Raw genomic sequence first — 24,555 nt, 5'->3', positions numbered from 1 at the left:
CACCTACTGCTCCACAGAGACAAAAACCCAACCGCGTTATAGTCTGATGACGATGTTCTTGAGCTTGCTCATCAGAATCAGAATCAGAATCAGAAATACTTTATTGATCCCATCAGGTATTTATACATTATTTCACATTCAAATTGTTACTTCTGACAGTTTGTTGAGCCATAAATACTATAAATATTGATAATAATGTATGACTTGGCACTAGGGTATAGACACTTACATGTTGTCCAGGGGTTTTGGCGCAAGATTAAAAGCAGATTGAAAACCAAAATCTGAAGTCATCATTCGTAGGAGGGCCATCCGTGGATGTATATGTCAGAAACATTTCTGTATGACTTCTTATTAGTATTTCTGTTTATTTGTTGTTGACTAAATAAGCAACAATCAAATTTCAATTTTGGAAAAAAATATTCTCAGTTTTTATTTATTATGCATAATATAAGTTTAGCACTCAAAAACGCAGCTAATCTACTTTACCAGGGCTGCAGGCAATTTAGGCAAACAACTGTCAAGTGCTGCTGAATCCTGATTGGTGCGCAGAGGTGTATGACATCACCTTTTCCCCAACTGGGCCCTTCCCACTTCAAGCCGGTAAGAAGAGCGCCTGAATTGTAGGTTAAACAATATACTGGCTACATTGCATCAGTGACAGTTTTATCACCAAAAAAATGGTCAAATTTAGAGAATTTGAGCTTTGCAGCAAAGTTGCCAGAAAGTGAGGGAGACTGAGAGTTCACAAGTTACTCCAAAACCTCAGGACCTCCTCTGTATCATCTCCCAGACAGGCTCAAAGGGGCGTAGGCTTGTTTCTGAGGTGGGGGGTTTTGGTTTTACCTGGGCTGGCTGCTGCTGGTCATCTTTGGCCTCAGCTAGGGGCAGTAGTCGTAGTTCGACCCACCAGGAACAAGACGGTGGACCTGAGGAGGGGCGGAGGCCTTCTTCACTCGGAGGTCACTGTCTTGCTGATCAGGTCAGCGTCTGCCTCCCACCCTCAGGGAGCCCTTCCCTTACTGGTTCAATTGAGACTTCAAAGGTGTTCGCTTTGGCGGAGGCCTCTTCCTTGACTTCCTTGTCCTGTTTGAGTTTTTTTCGAAACCACATTACAGTTTAACCGTCTCCTTGTTTTTCACCTTTGCTTTCAAAAAGTTTGTTCATCTCAGCACATGATAAGTCACATACTGCCATGACGTTCGTTTCGTTTCACACTTTTATGCTCAGCTGTGCAGAAGGATGTGCGCGTCACCTGCGTCGGGAGTCAGGAGATGGACAGTAACAAGAACCGGGAACACATTACTATGGGCTTTGAGGACTGGGACGCACTAATGCAACTGGGCAAAAAGGGGCTGATGTGGAACGGCCCTTGGCTGCAATAATGATCAAATCGTCAATCACTCTGATTTGATGATGGCTGGTGTTTTGTTACCCATGTTACTGTGCAACCCTCAGTGAGGCGCAGAACCAACCTCGACTGTCTCGTAGGCATAGCTGAGCTGGAGTTTTCTCTGCAGTGAAAGAGATCATTTTGCTTCAACAATTTACATCTATTCTTTATACATAATAAACTTCAAATACAGTAGAGTTTAAAAAAAAAAAAAAAGCAACCTACTGTCTTCTTGCTCCTCTTAAAGCCACCTGGCTGATGAGAGTGTTGGTGCTTCTGATGACCCAGCATCAGGCTGCTGTGATGCATTAACCACAGTGATGGCTGGAAACCTATCCTCTGATAACAAAGAAAAGCTGACTGTATGACACATGCCAGACATCCATTAAAAGTATTTTACTCTTACTTTCATTTGAAAAGCACTTTTACTAACCTAACCTTTAATTTCAAGGGAAGCACAACTGTTACATAACAAGAACACAAAACAAAAAGCAACATCTACTCAAAGAGAGCATAAGTTCAGTATCATCATTTTGAATATAGCTTCGGTCAGCTTACCTTTCCCGTAATCAAATGTTGTACTGTTTACCGTCAGTCAGTTTTATACAAATCTGGTGCAGCTTCTGTTGCTTAGCAACAGTGTAGGTTTACTAGGGTCTCCCCCTGCTGTCTCCCTGGCAGACATGAGAAGTATACTGTATATTTCATAAACTATTTTATTAAGAACAACAAACAAATAGTTTGTTTGATGATCATAAGACTGACATCAATTCAATATAAATTATTTAAAAAGGACAATTTTACTTTTTTACTACTGCAAACAAAAACTGATTGGACGCGCACAACAACTTGCTAAGAGAAGAGATTCCATGTCATTTATTTTCTGGAATGAATTTCAGGTTAGCAAAACTGTGTAAAAGTTCTATTCTTAAAGCAGCAAGCTAATAATTAAAAAAAACAAACACACACATAACAGTACAGTCAGGATACCTGTTGATTGAAGAAACTAATCTGCTACAGTGCCATGTAAAAATTTGGATATCACGTCATTATTTTAAAAAGTATTTGTTTGGATTCTTCTGTGAATTACAAGGCTTGTTATTTCAACCCAAAATCAGAGCCCGAAGCCGTAGCTTTGTCCCCCAGGATGCTGCAGCGGCAGCTGCCAAGTCAGCAGAGCCGGACTTGTCTTTGACTTCTCGGTCCGATCAAGTTCATCGGCAGAGGCCTCCCTCATCATCTGAACCGCCCCGCCGTGCAGACACAGCCGGTAAAGTTTTTTTTTTCAAGTGTTGGAAATGAAGACGCAAACTTTGTGTTATTCTGGTTTCCATCTCAGTTCAGCCAGTCCAGATCGTCGTCATCCTCATCGTCACCAAACAGAGGGGCAGGTGGGGGGCGTCCCTTCAAGCTCTGGACCACAAACGAGAGACGTGAAAACATGAACGCAGTCCATCAATGTATTAGATTGGTGGATTTAGCTGACGCAGAAATGAATGTAACCTTTTTTTAAAAGCAGAACATCAATGACTGACTTAACATTGGGACAAAACACAAGGGAAGGCGAAGGGAGCTTAGACCGAACTCTACAGATCCTTCCTCACCATCTCATCCTCCTCTTCCTCCTCGCCGTGTGCCGCGGGGGGTTTGGCAGGAGTTGCGGCCTGGAAAAATGGCTCTTCTCCATTTTCCTCACCCATTCCCCCAGTCAGACTGAGGGAATAGCAGAAAAAGAGAGGGGGGAGGGAAGGGGAGGGGTGAAGAAGATGAAGAAACAGAAAAGGAAGACGGGGATGAAACAAGCAGGAAAACAGACAGGCAGTTAGTTTGCAGGAATACATGCGTACATTAGTAGAGATGTTAAAATTGCAGTATGGTTCAATGAAATCTGGTCAATAAAAGTTATAAAAAAATATATATAAAAAAGTTATATTGGCTGCCAAGACTGCATCGGAAGTCCACAGGCCAAAATGACTTCTTATTGATGCCAAGAGATACATCCTCATATAATCAAATGAAACAAATGGGTACAAACAACATATACGTTATTTCATTTATTGGGTTATTTATTATCTTCTCTCACTCGCCGGGAAAGCATATGGTTTACGAGTATGAAAGAGTCATCTGGCCATTTCTTGCAGTTACAAGTGTGAATGTAGAGTTTGTACAGCGGCCTCCGCTTGAAAGTGCTACACAATAACGTAAATGATAACAAGGTGACTGAACTGTTTTTCCTATTGTAAGCAAGTTTCAAGTCTCTGCAGTTATTTTTGATACTATACTGTAGGTATATGTCATTTTACATGGAAACATATTGCGATACATGATATTTTCTCTTACCGTGTGTTTGTGTATCTAATGGAAGCGTGCCTTTTATATGTTGTCTGCAGTGAGCCGTCTGACTCCTTTCTTTTGTTTTTTTTGTCACTCTATAGATGGGTAGGGATTAATAAAGTTATCTAATCTAATCTAGTTGTGATGCTGACTTTACCGTCCAGTGTGCGATCACCTGATATTTGGAACAATGCAAGTGATGCACAACACCTCCATCCCCACCAGTGGTTTTACTGGAAATGACTGGCAGGCCAAACTTTGCTCAGACTTTTACAGACAGCCACAGTAGTTGGGCCAAGAATAATGTCATACAGTGACCTCTCATGCCAGGACCCACCTTGTGTCCTCTCCTGAGCTGTTCTGAAGTGCACTCGGAGGTGGAGGTGGGTCGGCCGGGGGTCCAAAGGCTCTCTGAGAAGCAGCAGCTTCCTGTCCATCCTCGGGTGGTGAAGTCTCATCAGGGTCATCATCGCGATCTGCATACTTGTTGATGTCTTTTTCTTCTGTAGAAGTTTCAGCAGGTAAGGGTTCTGGCTGCTCCTGCTGTACTTCAGACTCTGCTGCAGCGGTCTCTTGCGGTTTGGGGTCCGTGGATGAAAACGGACTGAGACCAGTGGTCTCTAACGCCTCGGCCCGGCTTTGTATCTTTAACTCAGTCACTGCCTCTGTCTCCTTCTCTGCTGCCACTTCCTGATCCATCTGGGTCTCACCGACTTGGTGAGAATCCGATTCAGCCACATGTTCTTTGACTTCTCTCTCTCCATTCACATGTACATTCTGATGGGGCGTCTCCTCCATTTGTTTCACATCATCACGTTCTTCTTCCTCCTCTTCCTCCTCCTCCTTCTTACTCGGACTCGGTGAAGATCCGTCTGAGCCACTGAGCAGCTGCAGGGTTACATTCTGAAAAAAAAATATCCATATGATGGAAGAAAGGTCACAAAAACACACACACACACACACACACATATTTACACATGCAACATATACATATATATACTCCCCTTTCAATCAATACAGTCTGCAAAACGTGTCATTAATCAGATGTATTTTCTTTTCTGACATTCCACTCCGCCACAGAAAGGCTGCTTTGGCATTTCTGTGTAAACCCCCCCCCCCCCCCCCCCCCAAAAAACCCACTTACGAACTTACCTTAATGGTAGTGACGATCACCCCCAGCACAGCCTGTCCACTGTAAGATTCACTGAGGTCAAACTCCCCTCGCAGAGAATGAAACACTCCGTTCATCACACGCTTCACCTGCAAGTGTACACAGCGGGCTTTACTTTCACTGCTCAGAAATGGTGAGGATATGCAGCATTAGCCATGTCATAACATGAATATTCTATTCTTATGTGTCTTTTGCTACAAAAAACAAAACATGAACAGATAAATTAATACCCTGCCTATGGTATGTTTTTAAATGTAATTCAAATAATCATGTGGTTCTGTTTACAAGGATGTCAAACAATTCATATTACAATCATTTTCATAGATTTATAGATCTCTTTGTTACAATACAGTGCTTAAAATGTATCCTGAAATACCACAAAAGCAGGAACACCTGCACTAACCTAATGCAGTGCAATACAGCAGAACCTAAACAAATCATACATTTATGAAGATTCATCATATTTACTACGTTATCATATCAGTAATATCATAATCATATTTAGATTGTGTTCCAACTATGGTGGTGTTTGTACTGGTTTGCATTATACTGAAAGGTTTCTAATGAAAAGTGCTGAAATGTGTCAAAATGTGATTGTTTGTAGTAATATATTAGTACTACTACAATAGGTGCACAGCCTATAGGGGTTTACAATATGCGATATATTACATGCTGAAAAACAAGAAAGATTTCTCAGTAAAAATCAAAGCCCTGCCCACTATTCAGTAGTGCAGTAAGCTATCATATGCCATACTGTATATGTGTGGGCAGGAGAGTTATCAGGTAAACCCAACAGCATCATTCAATACAACAACACCACAAATGACTGCAGTTTACTGCAGGACAGTTGTACTGAATTGGATTAGAGTATGCAAGTATCCCCTGTAGCTTGGGACTTCCTGTTTGTGGGCGGTGAAAAGCGAGCTGGGAACTAAGAGTGGGAGGGACTGAAGGCCCAGCCATCCTTCACTGACATCTGGAGGTGGTAATGTGCTACTGCTGATCATTTTTACAGTTAAACTCACACAAAAAACTGGAGGGAAAAATTGTGCCGCACCCTCATGTCATTGTTTCCTTTGTGTGTGTGTGTGTGTGTGTGTGTGTCCATGTCCGACTCCTCACCTCTGCTGCAGTGTCTCCTGAACTCTCCTGCTCTGCCAGCGTCTTCTCCAGTTCAGCCACTCTTCTTTCTAGTTTCTCCCTTATAGCTACCCCTTGCTGCTCCAAGGCTGTGTACTGTAAAGAGAATGACATACAGTGACTGTGTGTGTGTGTGTGTGTGTGTGTGTGTGTGTGTGAGGAATGGGGGGGGGGTGCAACCAGGAACATAAAAAGCTGCAAACAGTAAATTTCCTGAGGAATGAATAGCAGTTAAACGTGATGCCCTTCAACATTCCTGGAAAGTGACATCAGTGATACATCCAATCCCTGCCAATGACGACCATTCAATCTTCCTTTAAGCACAGGCTGACTGACAACTAGTCATCCTTACTTTTTCCTGAAGGGCTTGCAGCTCTTCAGTCTGCCCGCGCTGCTGTTGCAAGCTCTCTGCATCTCTTGACTGCTTCACAACCGCCAACTGTTGAATCAGAATCAGAAATACTTTATTGATCCCCAGGGGGAAATGAGACAAGTTACAGATGCTCCCATTCAGCCCAAAAATCTAGAAAGCGAACTACCTAATGAGCCTAGGTAGCTGTTACCTTTTTTAGCTAACTTGTTAGTCTATACAAATGTCAAGGTACTTTGTATTCTTAGGCATCAGCTAGTTTTAAGCCTTTGAGTGTTTGGTACATGTTATAACACTTGTGTTGTTTAAATATGTTTAATAAAGTGTTTAGGGAAATATTACATTTATTAAAGCTGATGTAATGAGCATAAAACATTCATGGTATATTGCACTGAGCCTGCTCCGTGTTATGACCTTGAACTATGACTATAACAAAAACATAATACTATTGTTGTAAAGAAATTACATTATTATCAAAAGGGCTACCTCGGGTGGCCCGCCGACCATTTTCTAATTCACAATGAAAATAAATTGATTCACACTGGGAATTCTTTTGTTTGTTCAATAATGTCCCTTGGCTGTTACTTGGGAAGTTGCACATCAGCAACAGGTGACACTTTGCTTCAAAAAGTACACCAAAAAGTTCATGTACACCTGACCTACGTTAACCCTGTGTTAGAAAGGCTTTCTGGCAGAAAGGCTTGAGGCCTGTTAATGTTTGTTTATTAACCGGCCCCTGGCAAAGCAAGTTGAGTATCCCTGGTCTAAATCAATGCTCTGATGACATTATCAGGGTTATTATTAAAGTTCCTCTTTAAGTCAACAACCAATGAGACAAACTTTCTGATTAAATTGTGTGTGTGTGTGTGTGTGTGTTTGTGTTTGTGTCTCAGCTTGTCTACCTTTTCCTGTAGCTGGGTCATCTTGTCTTGCAGAGCATCTCTCTGCTCTGTTAGGTCAGCCAGCTCTCTACTGTGCTGCTCTTTAGCGGAGGCCAACATCTGATCACACTTCCCCTTCCACTCCTCCTCCAGCTCCACCTGCAGCTGAGACAACTGCGACACACACATGGTACATGCCATTAGTGGTATGTAAAGCAATGTTAACAATGTAGCCACTTCGATCCCTTTCATTGGATGCAACCTGTTCAGATGCAGCGTTGTCGGTGCTGGTCCTGGCCTTGCGAAGTTGAGCTCGGAGGTTGTCTAGCTCCTGCTGGCTGCTCTTGCGGAGCTCCTCCACCTCCTCATCCCGACGCTGACGGTCAGCCTGCCACTTGTTCTTCCTTTCCAAAAGTGTCTTAAAAAGGGAGGGGAACCAGCTGCTTGTCAGCATTTAGACAGACAACTATTTCACCAACTATGATGCCTGAATTCTTTCTAAATCTGAAGAGTCCTGACGTCCGTGCACTGTGATATATATTATATAAGTTCCTTCCTCCTTCCTGTCCTGTCCCCTTTCACTGAGAGTATACGTACGCGTTCTAGGCCTTCTTTATCAGTCTTCAGGTCCTGCAGTTCCTCCTCCATGTTGCTGACTCTCAGCTCCATCTCTTTGCGTCTTTGCTTCTCTGAGCGGTACTGAGCCTGGGCCCTCTCCGCTACCTCCGTCAGCTCTGAAAGAAATAAAAAATGTTGTTAGACCAGTGTTTCCGCTATCATGGCATGGGTCAGTTAGCGTGTAACATCCTTTATTTTCGGCATTACTTTTGCCTTTTGTAGGCTACAGGGCCATGTTTTGTTTGGTACAGAGAGCTACCTTGATTTCACAATACTATGCCGTAAGGATTTTTCCCCCCACCCCTATGCACTGGATGACATGATCCTTCATTACCATGAACACACACTGTAGTTTATTTTGACTCAGTCCCACATAGACCATCCTGCTGCCTGAAATACTGGCTAGAGCACCAAATGTGGATTCATCCACCGCTGAAAATAGTCCCCAACAAGTGTACCCTCTCCTCCTGTTTGAGTAACGTTTGCTAAAAGCTGGAACAGGATTTTTTTAGCTGGCTATTAAGTCAGAACAAAGGACTTCAACTTTGAGGGAAATTGAGGGTAAAATGCACCACAATCTAAAACCCCCAAAATGATCATAAAGTTAAATCAACACCTCTCTAAAAAAGTTTCAACAAAAAACATTAGAACCATGTTAGTTAGGATGTACTGCAGGACTGATGTATTAGGCTGCATTAGTTTTAGCTCGGTGCACCTAATAATCTGGCAACTGAGAGCAGACACAAGCTATTTGAAACAAGTGGTAAAATACTTTCTGAAATTTTCGATTTGAAGATCAAATACAATTTTTTTTTGTAGATTCCCAAACTAATAAAGAAATGACATCAACACAAACTTTCCAGCTGTGCTTCCAGGGCAGCGGTGCGCTGGCTGTGGCTCTCGCTGTCCTGCAGCGCTGAGCTCAGTTTACTCTGCAGCTCCACGGCCTTCTGCTGGTGAGCTGAAGCCTCGAGGTGCAGCTGAGACAGCCGGGACGCAGACGAGGCCAGATCCTCCGTCAGACGAACCTGATGGAGACGCAGGCACACACGGGCGGGGGCGGGGGGTGAGAGGAGGGAATGTACCAGCGGCTGTCTACAGTTAAAAGTTAAAGCCAGGTCACACAGAGACGGTGCAACAACACAGTGACAGTCTGGATGACGTGGCTACTGGTGCTAGTGGTGTGAGCAGCGTGACCCTGCGGGAGGAAAACGGTGAGTGATGACTGATGGAAAAGGAGACAGAAGGAAAAAAGACAAAAGAAAAGTTAGTTAAAATGTCAATGAAGTATGATATAAACAGGATGATTCCAGTGGCAGCGGTCTGATCCGGGTCAAATAGTAGTTCCACGTGACATTTTGTGCAGCATGTTTGGAAGTGTGGGGGGGGGGGGGGGGGGGGGTGATCAGGACAAACCAGAATTGCATTTAAAGTGAATTTGAAATAATTTGCAGGGATTGTCTAAACTTACTACTGTCCTGTGACTTGTTTGGTGGAACTGACCAAGGACTTGTGCTTCCCAACCTTTTTCTTAAGGGACCTCTATTTTACCATTGTATATATACACCGACGAACCCCACCACACTCCACCCACATACAATTACAAAAAAGGGGAACAAGTAGCCTACTTCTTTTGAAATATCTTTATGTATATTTATACAATTAGCCTAAATAGTGAACTTAATACCTGCAGGATGTTTGTGTAAAACTAGCAATTTGTATAAAATTCTGAATAAACTACTTCCTGTGGATATTGCAATGTATCAGACGATTTTTCCTATTATAATTATATAATTAATTATAATTCTCTTTTAATTTCTCTATCATACACTCGTTTTAATAGTCCAAGCAGCCTGGCTTTATAATAAATAAATAAAGATATAAACTTACATGTAGGTGTCTTCTTCACAGAAATTAATTAAATGTATGCATATTATATTCTATAAATTCTTACACCCTTGAAATCAAGAGGGCCTCATGATCCCGCATGGAGCTTTGGCGACCCCTGATGCGGGTCGGGACCCCCAGGTTGGGAACCAGTGTTCTAAATGGTCATCATCCAAACGATTTTTGGCAAAAAGAGCAGCAGTTTCTTCCCGAGTTTAAACAATTTCACTTTGTAATTACTTTTTTTGTTGTTGCAGACACTATTTGACCCCAGTCTGGTAGCGGTACACAGAGAAAGCAGGCTCACCTGGCCGGAGCCCAGGTCCTGAGGCAGTGCATGCTGAGAAGAGAGAGCAGTAAATGCTAGATTTTCGTCAGAGCAGCACAGCGGCGCAAATGACCAGGCGGTGAGCAGTTGGCAAAGAGCGAAGCACTTATCATTAGCATCACATTTGTAACAGGAAACAGACGGACGGAAATAAATACCATCCCAATCTCCACTGATACAGAGTGCATTACTGAGTGATGTCAAATTCAGATTGCATGCTTTCTTAAGTTACTATTCCAAATGTATCACTTATCATTAACATAGAACAAAGCGTATAGAATCAGAAATACTTTATTGATCCCCCGGGGGGGAATTAGACGTATCAGTGTGATCAACATCACTGTCCTGTGAAAACCATGTTACTCTGAAACATCAACTTTTCATGAGCTAAGAAAAGCCCTGGCTCTGTTTGCAGCTTCGTGACCGTACATTTTTTTAGATAATCCAATGGGTTTTTGTAAAATGTTTTTTTGGTAAAGAAGTAGGAGAATTTTCTCAATCCACAAAGGAACCCTTGATCCTTAAGTTTATCTGAAAAATTCATTATAGCCAACTTTGGAGATTTGTGGTTTTCACCAGAAAAAGAAATTTAAAAGCTGTCACAGAAGACCTTTTCTTGTCTGCTTTGCTTCTTTTTTGACATTTGAGACCCACATACAATGTATCCAATGTAAAAAAAAAAAAATGGTGAAACAGTGAAAACATGCAGTTTCTTTTACAGGAGAAAATAGACCTTGAAGATGGCAGATATTCTAAAAGCTGTCGCAAGAGACAGCCGCATACTCACGCTAAATTTCATTTCGTTCATTCTAAATTAAACCATTGAGTCTTTAATCATGAAGACCCCCACCTACCTTTGTGCTTTGTGCCCGGCAGATAGTGGGATTTTGAGGTCGATACCAATACCGATATTCAAACAGGTAAATAATATATTTAAATATATTGTCATTAATGCGTAACAAACATTTTTGATAAAGATCCTTTAAATGTGGTTATTAAACACGTCAATGCTCTGGTGGACAACTATGCAATGTAGATACTGTGTCTAAACTACATATCTTTGGCATTTCTGTATTGACATTTCTTGTCTCTTATCATCTCATAGAAACGGCAATATGGATATACCTATGATAAATAATCTTGCTCCCACATATGTATCAGTTGGGCTCTACTGCAGCATGCTCTAGATGCTGTAAGACCAAATCCAAATCCACAGTCTGAAGGTACACTCACACACTGCGGGCTACTTGGTTGACACTGTATCCAGAGCAGCTGTGTAGGTTAGAGGCTCTGACCACATGTGCAAGCAGTGGTCTGCAGCCACAAGGGTATGATCAAATCAAATTTCAATACTCTGTTGTAGAGTAATATCGTACTTGTTACAGTCTGACTGCACAGTCAACCCACAGTCTCAATAGTTCCCCCATTTCGCCACTAAAGACAAATCCTCACCTTGTCCTGCTCGGCCTGCAGAAGTCTGGCCTGGTTCTGCTCACTGGATGACTTGAGGGAGTCGTTCCTCTGTTCCAGCAGCAGGTTACTCTGCTCCATGTACCTAGACAGCCAAAGCACAACCAAATTACATCCACCTCAAACACATTTAGACTGAAAACTTGCCTTTTTCACATGTTTTTTTTAATCCACTAATTTCAGTTTCACACTGCTGCAGGACGGGACTACAAAGATTTTTCAAACAGAAAATGTACGAGACAATGCCTGTTTAAAAGAAAAGAAACACATCTCGCAGATAAAACACAAAGGCATTTTGGAATTTGATTCTCATTTTATCCTTACAACCATTTAAAACAAAACCAAATAATAACAATGTAACATCTATGTCCAATATAGCCGTAAGCGGCAAGCAGTTCTAATGACCCAGAATTAAAGCCACAAGCAGCAATGAGCGGCTTCACAAAGCTGAGTCACTTCAGCTAGTTTAATTCTGTTTAAAGACGGGGCGAGACCAATCACACACTCAAAGCGCCGCTATTTGAACCCTAACAGGTCTCATAATGGTGGTTTTAAACATAAGAGCTCCACATTATCATGAGTGAGAGATCATATACATTTCTATTGCAAGTGACACAAGTGTCACTGTCAGCCATATTTGTGACTATTTGACATTTTCTGATTCACCTCTGGTTCTGGTTGATGAGCTCTCCGATCTTACGGTTCTGCTCCTCAATGCGAGAGCTTTTCTCAAAGACCTCCTTTTTTAAACATTCATTTTCCTGAAAAAAACAAAATAGGAGTTATATAGGAATATAGTTTTGATTACTGATGACAAAACACTGAAAGATGTAATAAGATAATCAATATTTGTGTTATAGAAAGAACTCAGGGAAAAAAAAAAAAAACACAAGGCACACAGGTGTGTGTACCTGGATGATTCTTTGGATGTTGTGCATGATCATGGAGGTTTCCATCGACATACTAGGTACACCCATGGAAAGACTTCCTTGCCTTTGAAGGTCATCTATCTGTTAAAGTAAAAAAAAAGAAAGAAAAAAGAATCCGATGAATCTCCTTTATGTTAAAGCTGCTTAATGAAAATACTCTTGTGCGTAGAGTTTATACCTTTGAGGCCAGTTGATCCACTTTATCTGCTACTTTTCCGACGCTTAACCGGATCTCCGTGTTGTGTTGTCGAGCCTCAGTCATCAAGAAGGATGTCACGTCACTGGAGCCTGGAGGAAAAACAACGCAATCACAATAATCACAGGGTTGCTGCTGCAGCAATGCATCATTAAATGAGCCCCAAAGTGTCAAAAGCTTAGGGTACTCTTCTGGTTTGATCAGAACGGCTTCCTCGTAATTGAATTGAACGTTCTTACCCACGTATGGGACAGTTTGTGCAGGGTAGACCTGGCCAACAGGCTGCAGATGAGATGGGGCCACAGAGGTCTGAGCGTAGGTGTAAGGCTATTAAACAACATAATGCACTGATATAAAAGACATACTAATAGATTTGTTTGTTGTGCACTTATTGATGACATTAGTGCAAAATGTGGTGAAATCTCACCTGAAAGGCATGGCTGCTGCCCGGCAGCCCGGGCTGTGGGGCGACAGTGGTCATAACAGGAAGTAAGGCAGAAGGTGGAGCGGTGTGAGGATGGACTGCAGAGAAAGGACAATTGATTTAGGGCATTTACCAAGAGATTGTAAAACATGCCGTACACCATCATAAGAGATTACGTTCTTTGTAATCGTTCACGGCGGGAGGACGGGAAAAGCTCACCGTGCGCTGAAGCTGGAGCTGCAGTGGAGATCTGCACTGGAGATGGAGCCGCAGGCCGATCCTTCGCTCTGCTGCCGCTGGTGTCCTGGAGATCAACGCACAGTGGCAGAAACTCAGTAAAAAGACAGCAGATGTGGCAGATAGTCATTTTATAGGTGCACTACAGTCATTTTGCATTGGAATTTCCATTACGTTATTCCAGCTGCAAGTGTCCCTTATATATACTTCCATTTGTTTTGGATACTGCAGTCAACCAAACTTAAGGAATAAAACAAAAAAAGGTTCTAGAGATAGAAAGAGTATAGAAATAAAAACGACATCCTACACTTAAAACAGGCCCTTTTCACGGGAGATATTTTGACGTGTCACAGTAGGAAGAGCACAGGTGTAAGCAATAAAAAGGAATGGTGGCTCGATTCCATTTAGCTGCTTCAGTTTCAGGGTCCTGGTGTTTGTACATGCTGGCTCACTGTCACACTGTCATGGGCTTACCGGGACACTTGAATAGAACGGAGCCACCGTCAATGGTATAAATAACACGTGCGCTTTTCCTGCTGTGACGAGTCAAAATGTCTGCTGTGAAAAAGTGATTAATAATCAATAATCGGTTCATCATTTCGGTCAATTTTCATGTAAAAAATATCAAACATTCACTAGTTAAAGCTCCTTAAACATGTCAAGTCACCGTATTTCTTATCATTGTGACGTTGTTCAAGACCTTTTGGGTCTTTTCTCTTCGGCCTCCTGTAACTTGTGAAAGGCATTCATCATATATATATATATATATATATATATATACATATACAGTCATGGAAAAAATTATTAGACCACCCTTGTTTTCTTCAATTTCTTGTTCATTTTAATGCCTGGTACCACTAAAGGTACATTTGGTTAGACAAATATAATGATAACAACAAAAATAGCTCATTAGAGTTTAATTTAAGAGCTGATATCTAGCCATTTTCCATGGTTTTCTTGATAATAACCAAAATCACTTAAGTTCTTACATCAATAGCTTTGGCATTGTACTGCCAAAAACAGTGCTTTTAGGCATTCCATGTTTTCTTTTCTGTCTGTTTTAGTCACATGATACGCACAGGAGTTAGTACTTGATTGCATAACCATTGTTTTTGATGACTGCAGCCATGCGTCTTGGCATGCTCTCCACCAGCTTCTGACATTGTTCTGCTGTCACAGCAGCCCATTCCTGTTGCACAAATTCAAACAAATTTGCTTTGTTTTTGGGCTTGTGGTTCTCCATTTTGAGTTTGATGATTTTCCACAGGTTTTCCATTGGATTTAGATCTGGTGATTGAGCAGGCCAAGGCATGGTTCGAATGTTCTGGTTCTCCATCCAGGCTTTAACTGACCTTGCCGTGTGGCAAGGGGCATTGTCTTGTTGGAAAATCCAGTCATTCGAGGCAGGAAAGAGTTTTCCAGCTGATGGAAGAAGACTGTTTTCAAGAGTAGCCCTGTACATGACCTGGTTCATTCGCCCTTCACACAATTGCATTTGCCCTGTTCCACCCATACTGAAACAACCCCAGATCATCACTGATCCACCCCCATGTTTTACTGTAGGGGCAAGACAGTCTGGTTTGTAGGCTTCTCCAGGCTTCCTCCTAACCAGTAAGTTGGCTGGAGTGGGCATCAACTCAAAATTGGATTCATCACTGAAGAGAACCTTAGCCCAATCATCAACAGTCCAATAACCGGGCCTTCCTCTGCCTTTCGTTGATGAAGGGCTTCTTCCGTGCCCTGTGTGACTTCAGACCAGCTTCAAGAAGTCGGTTTCGAACTGTCCTTGCCGAACAAGTCACATTTCTCGACAGTGCCCACTCATTTTTTAAGGTCCCTGGAGGTCTGACAACGATTCCTGACACAGGAACGGATGAGTGCACGGTCATCTCGTGGGGTAGAAAGACGTTTCCTGCCTCGACCAGCTAGCAATTTGGTAGTACCATGTTCGGCTTGTTTTTTCTTGGTGTAATGAACGGCTGTCTTGGAGATCTTCAGTTTTTTGGCTACCTGTCTCTCACTCATGCCAATTTCCAGCAGTGCCAAGATGGCTGCCTTTGTGGCTTCACATAATTCTTTTGTTTTAGGCATTATGTGAGAGCTGACAACTTCTGAGTTGTGCTACAGCTTGAATGTAAGCAGGAAACCACTCCAGGCCTTTGCATGTGCAGTGCTGCTTATGACATGAAATGGCCTCTCATATACCCTGGGAATACAATTAAGCTTAAGCATGTCAAATAGGACATAAAGTATTATGTAATCAGCTGCATTTTTTGTCGTGTTCATTGTATTCTTCAGGTAATATACCTTTAGTGGTACCAGGCATTAAAATGAACAAGAAATTGAAGAAAACAAGGGTGGTCTAATAATTTTTTCCATGACTGTATATATATATATATATAGTTACAGATTAGTCAATCATTTCACCTTTTCCTTAGCTGACCTATTAAAAAGGATGTTTTGCTCTGATAAAGGGACTACAGTAAAGTGTCATACGAACACATTTTTATGCAGTAATTTCTTTTGCAAGATTTAAAACTCACACTCATATTTAGGCATTCTGATTGGGTGATTCAAGGATATTGATTTTCCCCTTTTCTGAGCAATTCCCTAAGTGATCCAGATGAACAGGCTTAGCTGATTGTTTCCATTCTGAATGATTAAATATAGTAAGCTTTTATCTTTATCTTATCTATCTTGGCGCTGACCACCTCGTACCACTTTCGACCCTGTCTGTGGCTCCCCAAGTCCACAGCTCACAAATATATAGCTCCATTTTTTTTTTTTTAAAAAGGTTAAATAATTTCCTAAAACTGGACTATTTTCAGCAACAGATCATTCCACGTTTGGTGCTGTGGTGAATATTTGAAGCCAGACTTATTCTTTAACATCTACAGAAAAAACGTCCTTCCCGGGATTCCGCCAACTCACCTCGAGCTCAGAGTCGCTGGATTCGGGCTGGCTGGCCCCTCCCGTCAGAAAGGGCAACATGGGCTGGCCCATTTTTGCCATGCGAGAGATCAGCTTGGCTTTTGTGGCGTCTGGATTCTGAAGTTTGAAAAAGAAAGCTTCCATCAATACGGCTGCAAAATACAATTCATATCAAAGGAGATGATTAATAAGAGAAAAAAGCAGCGAGGGTGCTTACTGCCAGCTGTTCACTGAGCGAGTTCGACTTTGCACGAAGTGGCGGCTCCCTGGGGAAGAAAAACAGAGAAAAGGTCAGCGACAAATCAGTTTAAGTGACTAAAGACATTAACTATTTCCTGAGGCTTAAATCTTACCCTGTTCTGCTTGGACCTGAGGCGGCCGTCTGTACTGGGGGCTCTGGGGCCAGATTCTCCACACTGGGGGCTGGGGAAGGAGCAGCAGAGTCCCTGGAGCTGGCACTGGCCCGATCAGACCCAATGTCCTTTGAAAACTTGACCTAAAGCGCAAAACAAGCAGAATAAGCTTCAATTCACACAAGCAACTAGGAGTAAAGAGGTTGTATCAGAAGTTGCAGCTCCTCAAACACAGACATAACTTAAAAGGTCCCATATTGTAGAAAGTGACCACTAAGTGCAGGGACGCTCATCCACCCGCTCAGTCTGTCTACGTTATTGGAGCACTCTGCTCAGGACTACTCTTCAAGTTTTTGGAGGCTGTTCAGTTTGTCTAAAACAGCTTGTTTCAGACAGAGGGGGAACTGAGGGGCTGCAGAAAGGGTCAGCAGAAGATACATAAGGACTTTTTGGAATTGTGAATCATGCAAAGCTACTCTAGTGGAGTCCCAGAATAAAGATATAGAGCTGAAACGAGCATAATATGGGACCTTTAAGTACTGATGTGACAGAATGTTCAGGTGTGTTAGAAAAGGTCAAATACAAGAGTAGATGAGGGAGGGTTGTAGAAAATGTACCCGTCGAAGCTCTGCTTCAAAAATAAGAGTGCTGTCAGCCGGGACACGGTTGGGGACTCCCTTGGATCCGTAAGCTAGTTTGGGGGGGATGACAATGAGGCGACGGCCTGCCTTCTTCATCCCCAGCATTCCTTCCTCCCAGCCCTGCTCACGCAGAGAAGGACAGGAAGAGGGATAATGAGGTAATAACATAGTAATATGATGAGGATGATGGTCACAGTTTAGACAGTTTTTTTTCCTTTCAAGCATTTACACCAGCTGGACTGGTTTGCTTATGGACCAGACTTACTTTACTTCCAATTTCAAAGTTGATATTGTGAGAGGAAGTAACATCAGTCATAAGTTCAGTTGAACTTGATAAGCAGTGTAACACGGTGCAAAAAATGTTCAGGGGAACTACTCCTGTAGTGAACTTCAGATTAAAGAAAATGCAGCATCTCCGTTGGAATGAAAGTCACCTCGTGTTTGAGGAAAGAAAGTTGTTCATTTTCTCTTTTCATTCATCTTATTTTTTCCTCCTCCTCCTCACTGATGCTCTGATAAATGGCTGTCAACAGACTTGTATTGAACTACATGTAACATCATCAGGACCATGAGTGAAACAGCAGTAAAAAGTGATATTAAGCGAGGTAAAATATATACACTATGAAAACACAACTATAATGGAATAAGAAGCTGTGGAAACAATAGTCCAAAACTATTTAAGTAAGGTATTTCCTGTTGCCAAAGCAGGAGTAAAAGAACAGTTAGTTTGGAAAAAAAAAAGGCCTAAAGAAAATAAATAAATGCCCGATAAGGAGCCCTGTTTAAACCAGGAGTGGACACGTAGTTCTGCAAAAACAAAAATGACACTATTGCTCTTCATTGTAAACTCTGTACCTGTGTCCATGTTGGGATCCTGTATAAATAGTCGTGGTTAATAGGAATAATAGTGAGCCTGCTTCGTGTTACAGAAAAGCCGGAGTTAAGCCCAAAGATAGCCGGCTAGGCCGCTAATCTCACTTTGTGGTACAGCCCTTGCAGCAAGATAAACAATGAGAGTAATGTTGATATCCTAATATGAGAATACAGGGTGGGGATTTTGGATGTCATGATATTGAGCAAAAATGATCAATCGTCATATCTACATTATCAATGATTTGGCTAATTTTTTTCTTGTTTGTCCGACATTATAATATCACAGTATTTGGAAATGGGAAATATTGCAATCTTAAAAATAAAATATTTGTATACACAGATGTCATGCATCACTCAACCAATAGATTGATATAAAATGTAGTAATGGGAAGTAGCAGAAGAGAATGGAAGAAGAAAATCACAGTGATTGTACTAAAAGGTGTTTTTGTGGGGATTTAACTAAAGCTGCTCTAAATAAATAAATAATGTTTTTTGACTCACTTTGATCACTTTTCCAGCTCCGACCTTCAGTCGTAGCAACTTGTCTTTGTTCTGGTTGGAGTCAAACATCTGAAATGATATTCAAAGACATGTCTAGAAAGGCCACACACGATCCGGAGATACAATGATCGAAATTGAAGTAAATAATGGCGGAAGTGTGCGACCTGTCCGATGACGTGGTTCTGCAGGAGCCAGCCTGTATACACCACCTCCAGAGAGTCCCCGTTCTCCACCGCCTGGCCCTCGCCGAGACTCAGGTCCTGAGTCGCCACAGCATCTAAGGAGGCTGCGCTGTTCGCTTTCGCCAAACACACCTGGTGAACATAAAAAGGAAAGAAGTCAACATCTAATAAACAACATAACTCGCGCAGTTTGGTGAGAGCTCGTATGTAATATGGGTCCGAGTGATCGAGGGGTCTTTGAAGATCAATCCTGATGCTTCAGACTCTGCTTAGCTGTAGGTCACTCACCTCTATGCAGAAGTCCGATGACGCTTTCTCCGATTCAAACATCAGGGACCAGTTCTGCCGCTGGTCGTCATAAAAAGTGCAGTAATTGTTTGGCTGTACCTGCGAGAGAGACAGGAAAAGACGAGACAGGGAACACTTGAGCTCCTGGCGCATCATCTGTCATCGGTTTATTCGCGAAGGAACTTCACCCAAATTCTACAAAGTTCTACGATGTCTTTCAAAAGGAAATTACACATTTAATGAAGGTTTTATCTCATATTTCCATAATAGCTTGCAGTGCTGTAATGGACATCATATAGGAGACCTTCATAATATTTATGATGAAGAATGTATTCGGGCCTCCCATCCCCTTTATCTTGACAGTATATTGTTTTTTTACAACATATATAGGATATTACATGGACAATACACAACACCTCATATTATGAGCACAACTGGTCCCAACTGACAGCTGGAACTTTCATGCATTGCTTTTGGAGTTGTTCAAAAAAATGACATAATAAGCTCTGGTGCACCACTGTGTTTGAAAAGTTATTATTCTGGCTCATTCCTTCACGTTTTTTTTCACACTCAAGACTCCGTAGACTGATGCAACCTTGACAATACACTAAAATCCCACATACTTCTCATTGTGCAGGATTCCTACATATTCCATCAATGTATGTTTTTAATGTGCAGCGTACGGTATACAAGAGTAGGGTTAGGACAGAGGCAGCGGAGTAATCCTCCTATTATGTGTGTTAAATATCAGTTAAGTAAGTCAGGAAACATTTTCAGGCCTAGAAATGACCCACATGTGTTTCCATACATTGTTATCCTCTGCATCTCGACTCACCGTGAACACAAAGCCCATGTGAATCTTGGCGGCGGTCACTTGTTTCTGTTGGCTCAAGTACAGAAGCAGCTTGTACTGCAGGGGGAAAAAAAAGACGAGTCATTCTTACAAAATCAAAAGTCACACTAATAATCTCAAACGAGTGACCAATTAGCAGAGCTCCAACCTCTTTTGTTGCGTGGTTGCCCAGCACGGCTGCTCCCAGCTTGCCCTGCTTCACATACTGTTCGTTAATACTGCACATGGGACAAAAAAAAAAGTTGTGACTTGATTGATGCATTCATTTTTTATTGTTTTTAAGCTTTGCAGAAAAAAAAAACGCTTCTTGTTACGTTTTGAAAATACATGAACAAAACAGCTGGAAAAATAAAGCAAAATATGATATGATAAAAAACAGGGTGCTCACTATCTGAAGGCTTGGACTGCTGTGGCGAATAACACTGCGGGAGCTCCAGGTGGTGGAGCTGGTTTCTGCGTGGCTGGCGCTGTAAACAGACAAAAACACATGTTCAGTTCCGACTCCACGACGCGTCCGAACCTGCGGTCCCCAATGCCTCCGTTCTGATGGGTCGCACCTGCACCGGAACTCTTCCTGGGCTGTTTCGGTGCCGTGTACTGGAACGACTCGTTCCCCTGACTGGCTTCCTGGTCTAGTCCAAACAGGGAGGCCAACTTGGCCCTGCAGAGAGAAGCAAGTGTAAAGATCATCTCGATATGCTTATGTTTGCCATGAAATGCATGTTACACTCATAGAGTAAAAATAACTCCGATATAAGATACGGGCTCTGACGCACCACAGGTCCTGACTAGTCAGGCTAGTTCCCGCTCACATGGGCAAAGCTGCTGATATAAGCCTGAGATCTCAGGAGTTACTGTAGCTGCCTGCCACACTTCAACACCCCTTTAATCCACATGAAGGTTTCAAAGTCAACTACACAATGGGCGACATTATGTGCATTCTGTCTGCACAAACTTGATTAAAACAATGTAAGAACACACAACTGTGGGGCTACATCAAAGATATTCTCATTATCAACGAATCTGACAATGTCAAAATATCAGACAGGGATTAAAAAAGGCACATCACAATTTTCCCCAGCCCATGTGATGTGTTCAAATAGCTTTTTTTTGTCTGACCAAAAGTCCAAAACCCAAGAAGTAAGTCCACTTACTAGCTTTATCTGGAGATTTCTTCTCATGGTCTGAAAGTTAATTCTTGGCCTTGGAAACAGTTACCAAAAAAACTCAACTAATTTATTTTACAGGAGCTTTCAACTGCTCATGGTCTTCTCTCAGTCTGCTCAGTTGAAACCCTCAATGGACAACTGACAAATCCGCTGAAGAAAAGTGTTGAGACGCAGCGTGTGAAGCTCCGTAAAAAACTAGTAGAGGACCTTCAGTTTAGATTTTTTAGTGTGAAATGACTGATTCCCAGGTCAGCCGAATTTAAAGGAATTAAATTTTTATGTCATTTGCATTCATATAAAACAGAGAGAAGCGGCAAATCCTTATGTGTTAGGAACTGGAACCAGCAAAGGTTTGACAAAATTGTTGGCGATTGATTTTCTGATGATCGACTAAAATCAACAATAATTGTAGTGCGGAAACAACTGGACAATTACTACATCATTGCATACTGCAACATCATCACAACTACTACCTCAATCACAGGCACCCATCTCATTACTTTCAAACCTGCAAGGCTAGACCAACATCTCTGCAAAGTGTCTGTAGTTCGGAAACAAGACAGGCCGAGGGAAAACCGCCCAGCTGACTGTACTGACCCCTGGAACTCCTTCCACTGGTAATCATTGGTATCTCCCAGAATGGACATGTTGAAAGCATTTAGGCCCTCATGTCCGATGGTGAGGAACTGGGGTGAGGAGGGGCAGTCCGTTTGCATGTGCGAGCCAAAAAGCCTTCTAGCGTATGTTCCAGTGCCTCTGTCCTGGGCTACCCCTGATCTCCAGTCACACCACCGTGGTAGATTCAACAGCAATAAGCAGAGGAAGAAAGTGAGGAGCTCCGACTCAGTGCTGGGTCTCCAATGAGCGGAGATGAGCTACGGCAGAAGCCTTCACCTTACTCCTCTAACAGGCAGCATGTGAGAGGAATTAGCCCGCCATAACCCTCCTCCCTCTATAACAGGCCCTACACTGGCTGCTTAGTCCACCAGCTCATAGCCCACACACTGTGCTGCTATCACACAATGGTCCTGCAGTGCCAGAGAGCCCAGTCAGTCTGAAAATGTAGCAAAGCAGTAACTGAATGCCTCACCACTGAGAGAAAAGGTATATTAATAGTAACTGAGTCTGTCCCCTAACAAAAGGGGAACAGTTTGGATTCCTGAACTTGTTCGTCAACATCACAACAACCTCCATTTTAAGTGGCTTTCCATGACATAAACAAAATGCACATAAACATAGAATACACATATGTTTCCGCACATGTAAAAACTCCCTTTCAACAAATTCACTGTTTTGTTAATAGGGGTTTGGTTTATGAGACAGTACCTGAACATTCACAAAAAAAAAAAGTACTTGGCCCGCAACAGAGGACATGTGATAACTCATCAGACTAGCCGTGGGGCCAGGCCAGAGGTGCAGTCTGTATGAAATCAGTGGGATTGTATCTGATTTAACACTGGCGATAATGCTCCATGAACTAGCCATTTATTACTTTGCTACATGTGTATTTTTTTTAAAGATAGAAATAAGGTATGAATATGAGAGGTGTCATTTTGTTCGGCTAATACGTGTTCTTCTGAGAGAACTTAATTTGTATAAAATATCATCTTTTAGAAGTGGCTCACAGTGCTTCCCCCTTGGTGTTTTGGTGGAAGAATAACTGTGGACACCACAAACATTATTTTAAAACAAGTAAAATATGGCGACATATTTAAGCCGAAAGAGAAAACGACTTACAAAGAATGGCCTAGGCTTTACATTATTCTCACCTATGACCGAGGTCGCAATAAACAGCTAACCCTGGCTAAATGGTGGTAAGCTAGTTAGCTCGCAGGCTAGGAGCGTTAGCTTGGTGGAAACAAGCAAACACTCACCCTCCCGTGGGAGACAAGAAGTCCCCGTCTTCATCGTCTCCGCCGAACATCCTTTGAGTTCGAAGTTCCTTTTCTTCTTAAATAAAACAAATGAGTTAGCTATTTCACATGACTAGTTAGTTGAACTGTGACTTTCCCTTCCTGTTTGGGGTGGAATCAGCTGACTTTCCACCTGACCCGAATTCAATTCTATTAATTCAATTCAATTCAAGCTACCACTGGAGGGCGCCAAAGACTACTACAGGATTTTAGTCTCGAGGAAGGCAGCACAAGGTCACCATGAGTTGAAAAAGAGCTGCTCAGTCACCAGGTACGCACGCGGACTGTCAACCCTGACCTTTGACCTCACAGAAGGGTTTAGATTTATATATATGGAATCAGTAATGAATCGCATAAACATGGCATACATGGCAGACACAAAAAATTAATTAAGAAATAAAATAATCTCAAGATGTGTGGATGTAGATAAAATAGAATAATTCTCATGTTTTTAATGCCACTATACTATATTTATCTATTTATTACTGACTTGATGATATCATTTCTTGCTATGACAATATATCTAACAAGACCCTAGAATATGTTAGTCATCTCCTATTTTACTATTCTCCCTCATGGGTCTATTTTATTATCTGTAGTTATTTTTGCTTCTGTAATTATTACTGTACTGTATTTCATGATTACTTTAATATTAGGGTTGAATATGTCATCAGCACTTTTGTATTTCTTGAGTACTTTTTTTTATACCTGATGTGCACTTTCAAAATCTATTAAATAAATAAACATCTTAAAAAAGACAAGAGAATTTCTTAATATAGAATCAGGTGTTCATTATTAGATTCCAGTCATAATGAGTCATCCTGTACATTTATCATTGTGTCAACTGTAAATTAAGTACTGAATACAGTGAATAACAGTCAAAAAGAGCTACACCTCATACTGCAAGAGAAACCCCTGAACTCCCCAGAAAACTCCTCGTATATATCGGGTAATGATAAAAGATATAGCATCATTGTAAAATAATGAGACATGCAGTTGGTCACACAGATTTGTCTCAGCCTTAGTTCCAATCTACTGAGATCCTTTCAGTCACGGTTACCTTTAAAGACATGCAGTTGAGCCCATCAAAAGCAAAATATAATATAAAGATAAATATGCCGTATGGAACAGAACGCGTTGATGTGCTCCCACTAACTTGTTAAATGTTTTCCTATCATCACGGCAAAAAATAGATCTCATTACGTTCACATAAACACAGCCATATTTCCTGCAGTCAATGTTAATTCACTCTAAGGCTCGTTGCCTCCCATCTTTGCCAAGTTCATTAAAAGAGCTTCATTGTTTGGCTGAACTCCAAATAGCATTTCGATCAGTCCTGACATTGTAACACAGAGATCTAATACAATCTAATCTGACGCGAGCGCTGGGCTTGAATGAACTCCACTGTCGCTGTTGACTGCCACCGACTATTTTATTCTCATATTTTCTTGTACTTTGGCGTATTTCTGACAGCCT

The 24,555-nt window shown here is 41.8% G+C and overlaps 1 protein-coding gene across 1 annotated transcript; it reads right to left on the bottom strand.

The window, feature by feature from the left end:
* Nucleotides 1-1,873: 1,873 nt before the first annotated feature.
* fkbp15b (FKBP prolyl isomerase family member 15b) lies at nucleotides 1,874-23,177 on the bottom strand. The gene is made up of 29 exons (XM_070904076.1): nucleotides 23,041-23,177; nucleotides 20,555-20,658; nucleotides 20,386-20,464; nucleotides 20,146-20,215; nucleotides 19,980-20,054; nucleotides 19,145-19,243; nucleotides 18,839-18,988; nucleotides 18,675-18,743; nucleotides 17,277-17,420; nucleotides 16,660-16,802; nucleotides 16,524-16,572; nucleotides 16,307-16,423; nucleotides 13,358-13,442; nucleotides 13,142-13,236; nucleotides 12,954-13,041; nucleotides 12,697-12,806; nucleotides 12,501-12,599; nucleotides 12,256-12,350; nucleotides 11,572-11,674; nucleotides 8,761-8,932; nucleotides 7,884-8,020; nucleotides 7,549-7,704; nucleotides 7,308-7,460; nucleotides 6,388-6,474; nucleotides 6,018-6,131; nucleotides 4,877-4,984; nucleotides 4,062-4,627; nucleotides 2,995-3,103; nucleotides 1,874-2,803 (listed from the first exon to the last, which is right to left on the bottom strand). Exons 1-29 carry the CDS (start codon nucleotides 23,088-23,090, stop codon nucleotides 2,726-2,728), a joined length of 3,504 nt encoding a protein of 1,167 aa, XP_070760177.1. The 5' UTR covers nucleotides 23,091-23,177; the 3' UTR covers nucleotides 1,874-2,725.
* Between the last annotated feature and the right edge of the window lie 1,378 nt (nucleotides 23,178-24,555).

The sequence above is a fragment of the Enoplosus armatus genome, chromosome 4, assembly GCF_043641665.1.
Source record: "Enoplosus armatus isolate fEnoArm2 chromosome 4, fEnoArm2.hap1, whole genome shotgun sequence".
Lineage (NCBI taxonomy): Eukaryota > Metazoa > Chordata > Actinopteri > Centrarchiformes > Enoplosidae > Enoplosus > Enoplosus armatus.
Note: the sequence above shows the minus strand (reverse complement) of the source record. Positions and strands in the feature narration are given on the sequence as shown.

What these genes read in the sequence shown, in the direction of transcription:
- fkbp15b (XM_070904076.1), bottom strand. Translation starts at nt 23,090, where the DNA reads ATGTTCGGCGGAGACGATGAAGACGGGGACTTCTTGTCTCCCACGGGA. An exon ending in ATAAAGAAGGCCTAGAACGC is followed by an intron (nt 7,705 to 7,883) that starts GTACGTATACTC and finishes TCCCTTTTTAAG; the next exon opens with ACACTTTTGGAAAGGAAGAA. An exon ending in AGGAAGAGGAGGATGAGATG is followed by an intron (nt 2,804 to 2,994) that starts GTGAGGAAGGAT and finishes TTTGTGGTCCAG; the next exon opens with AGCTTGAAGGGACGCCCCCC.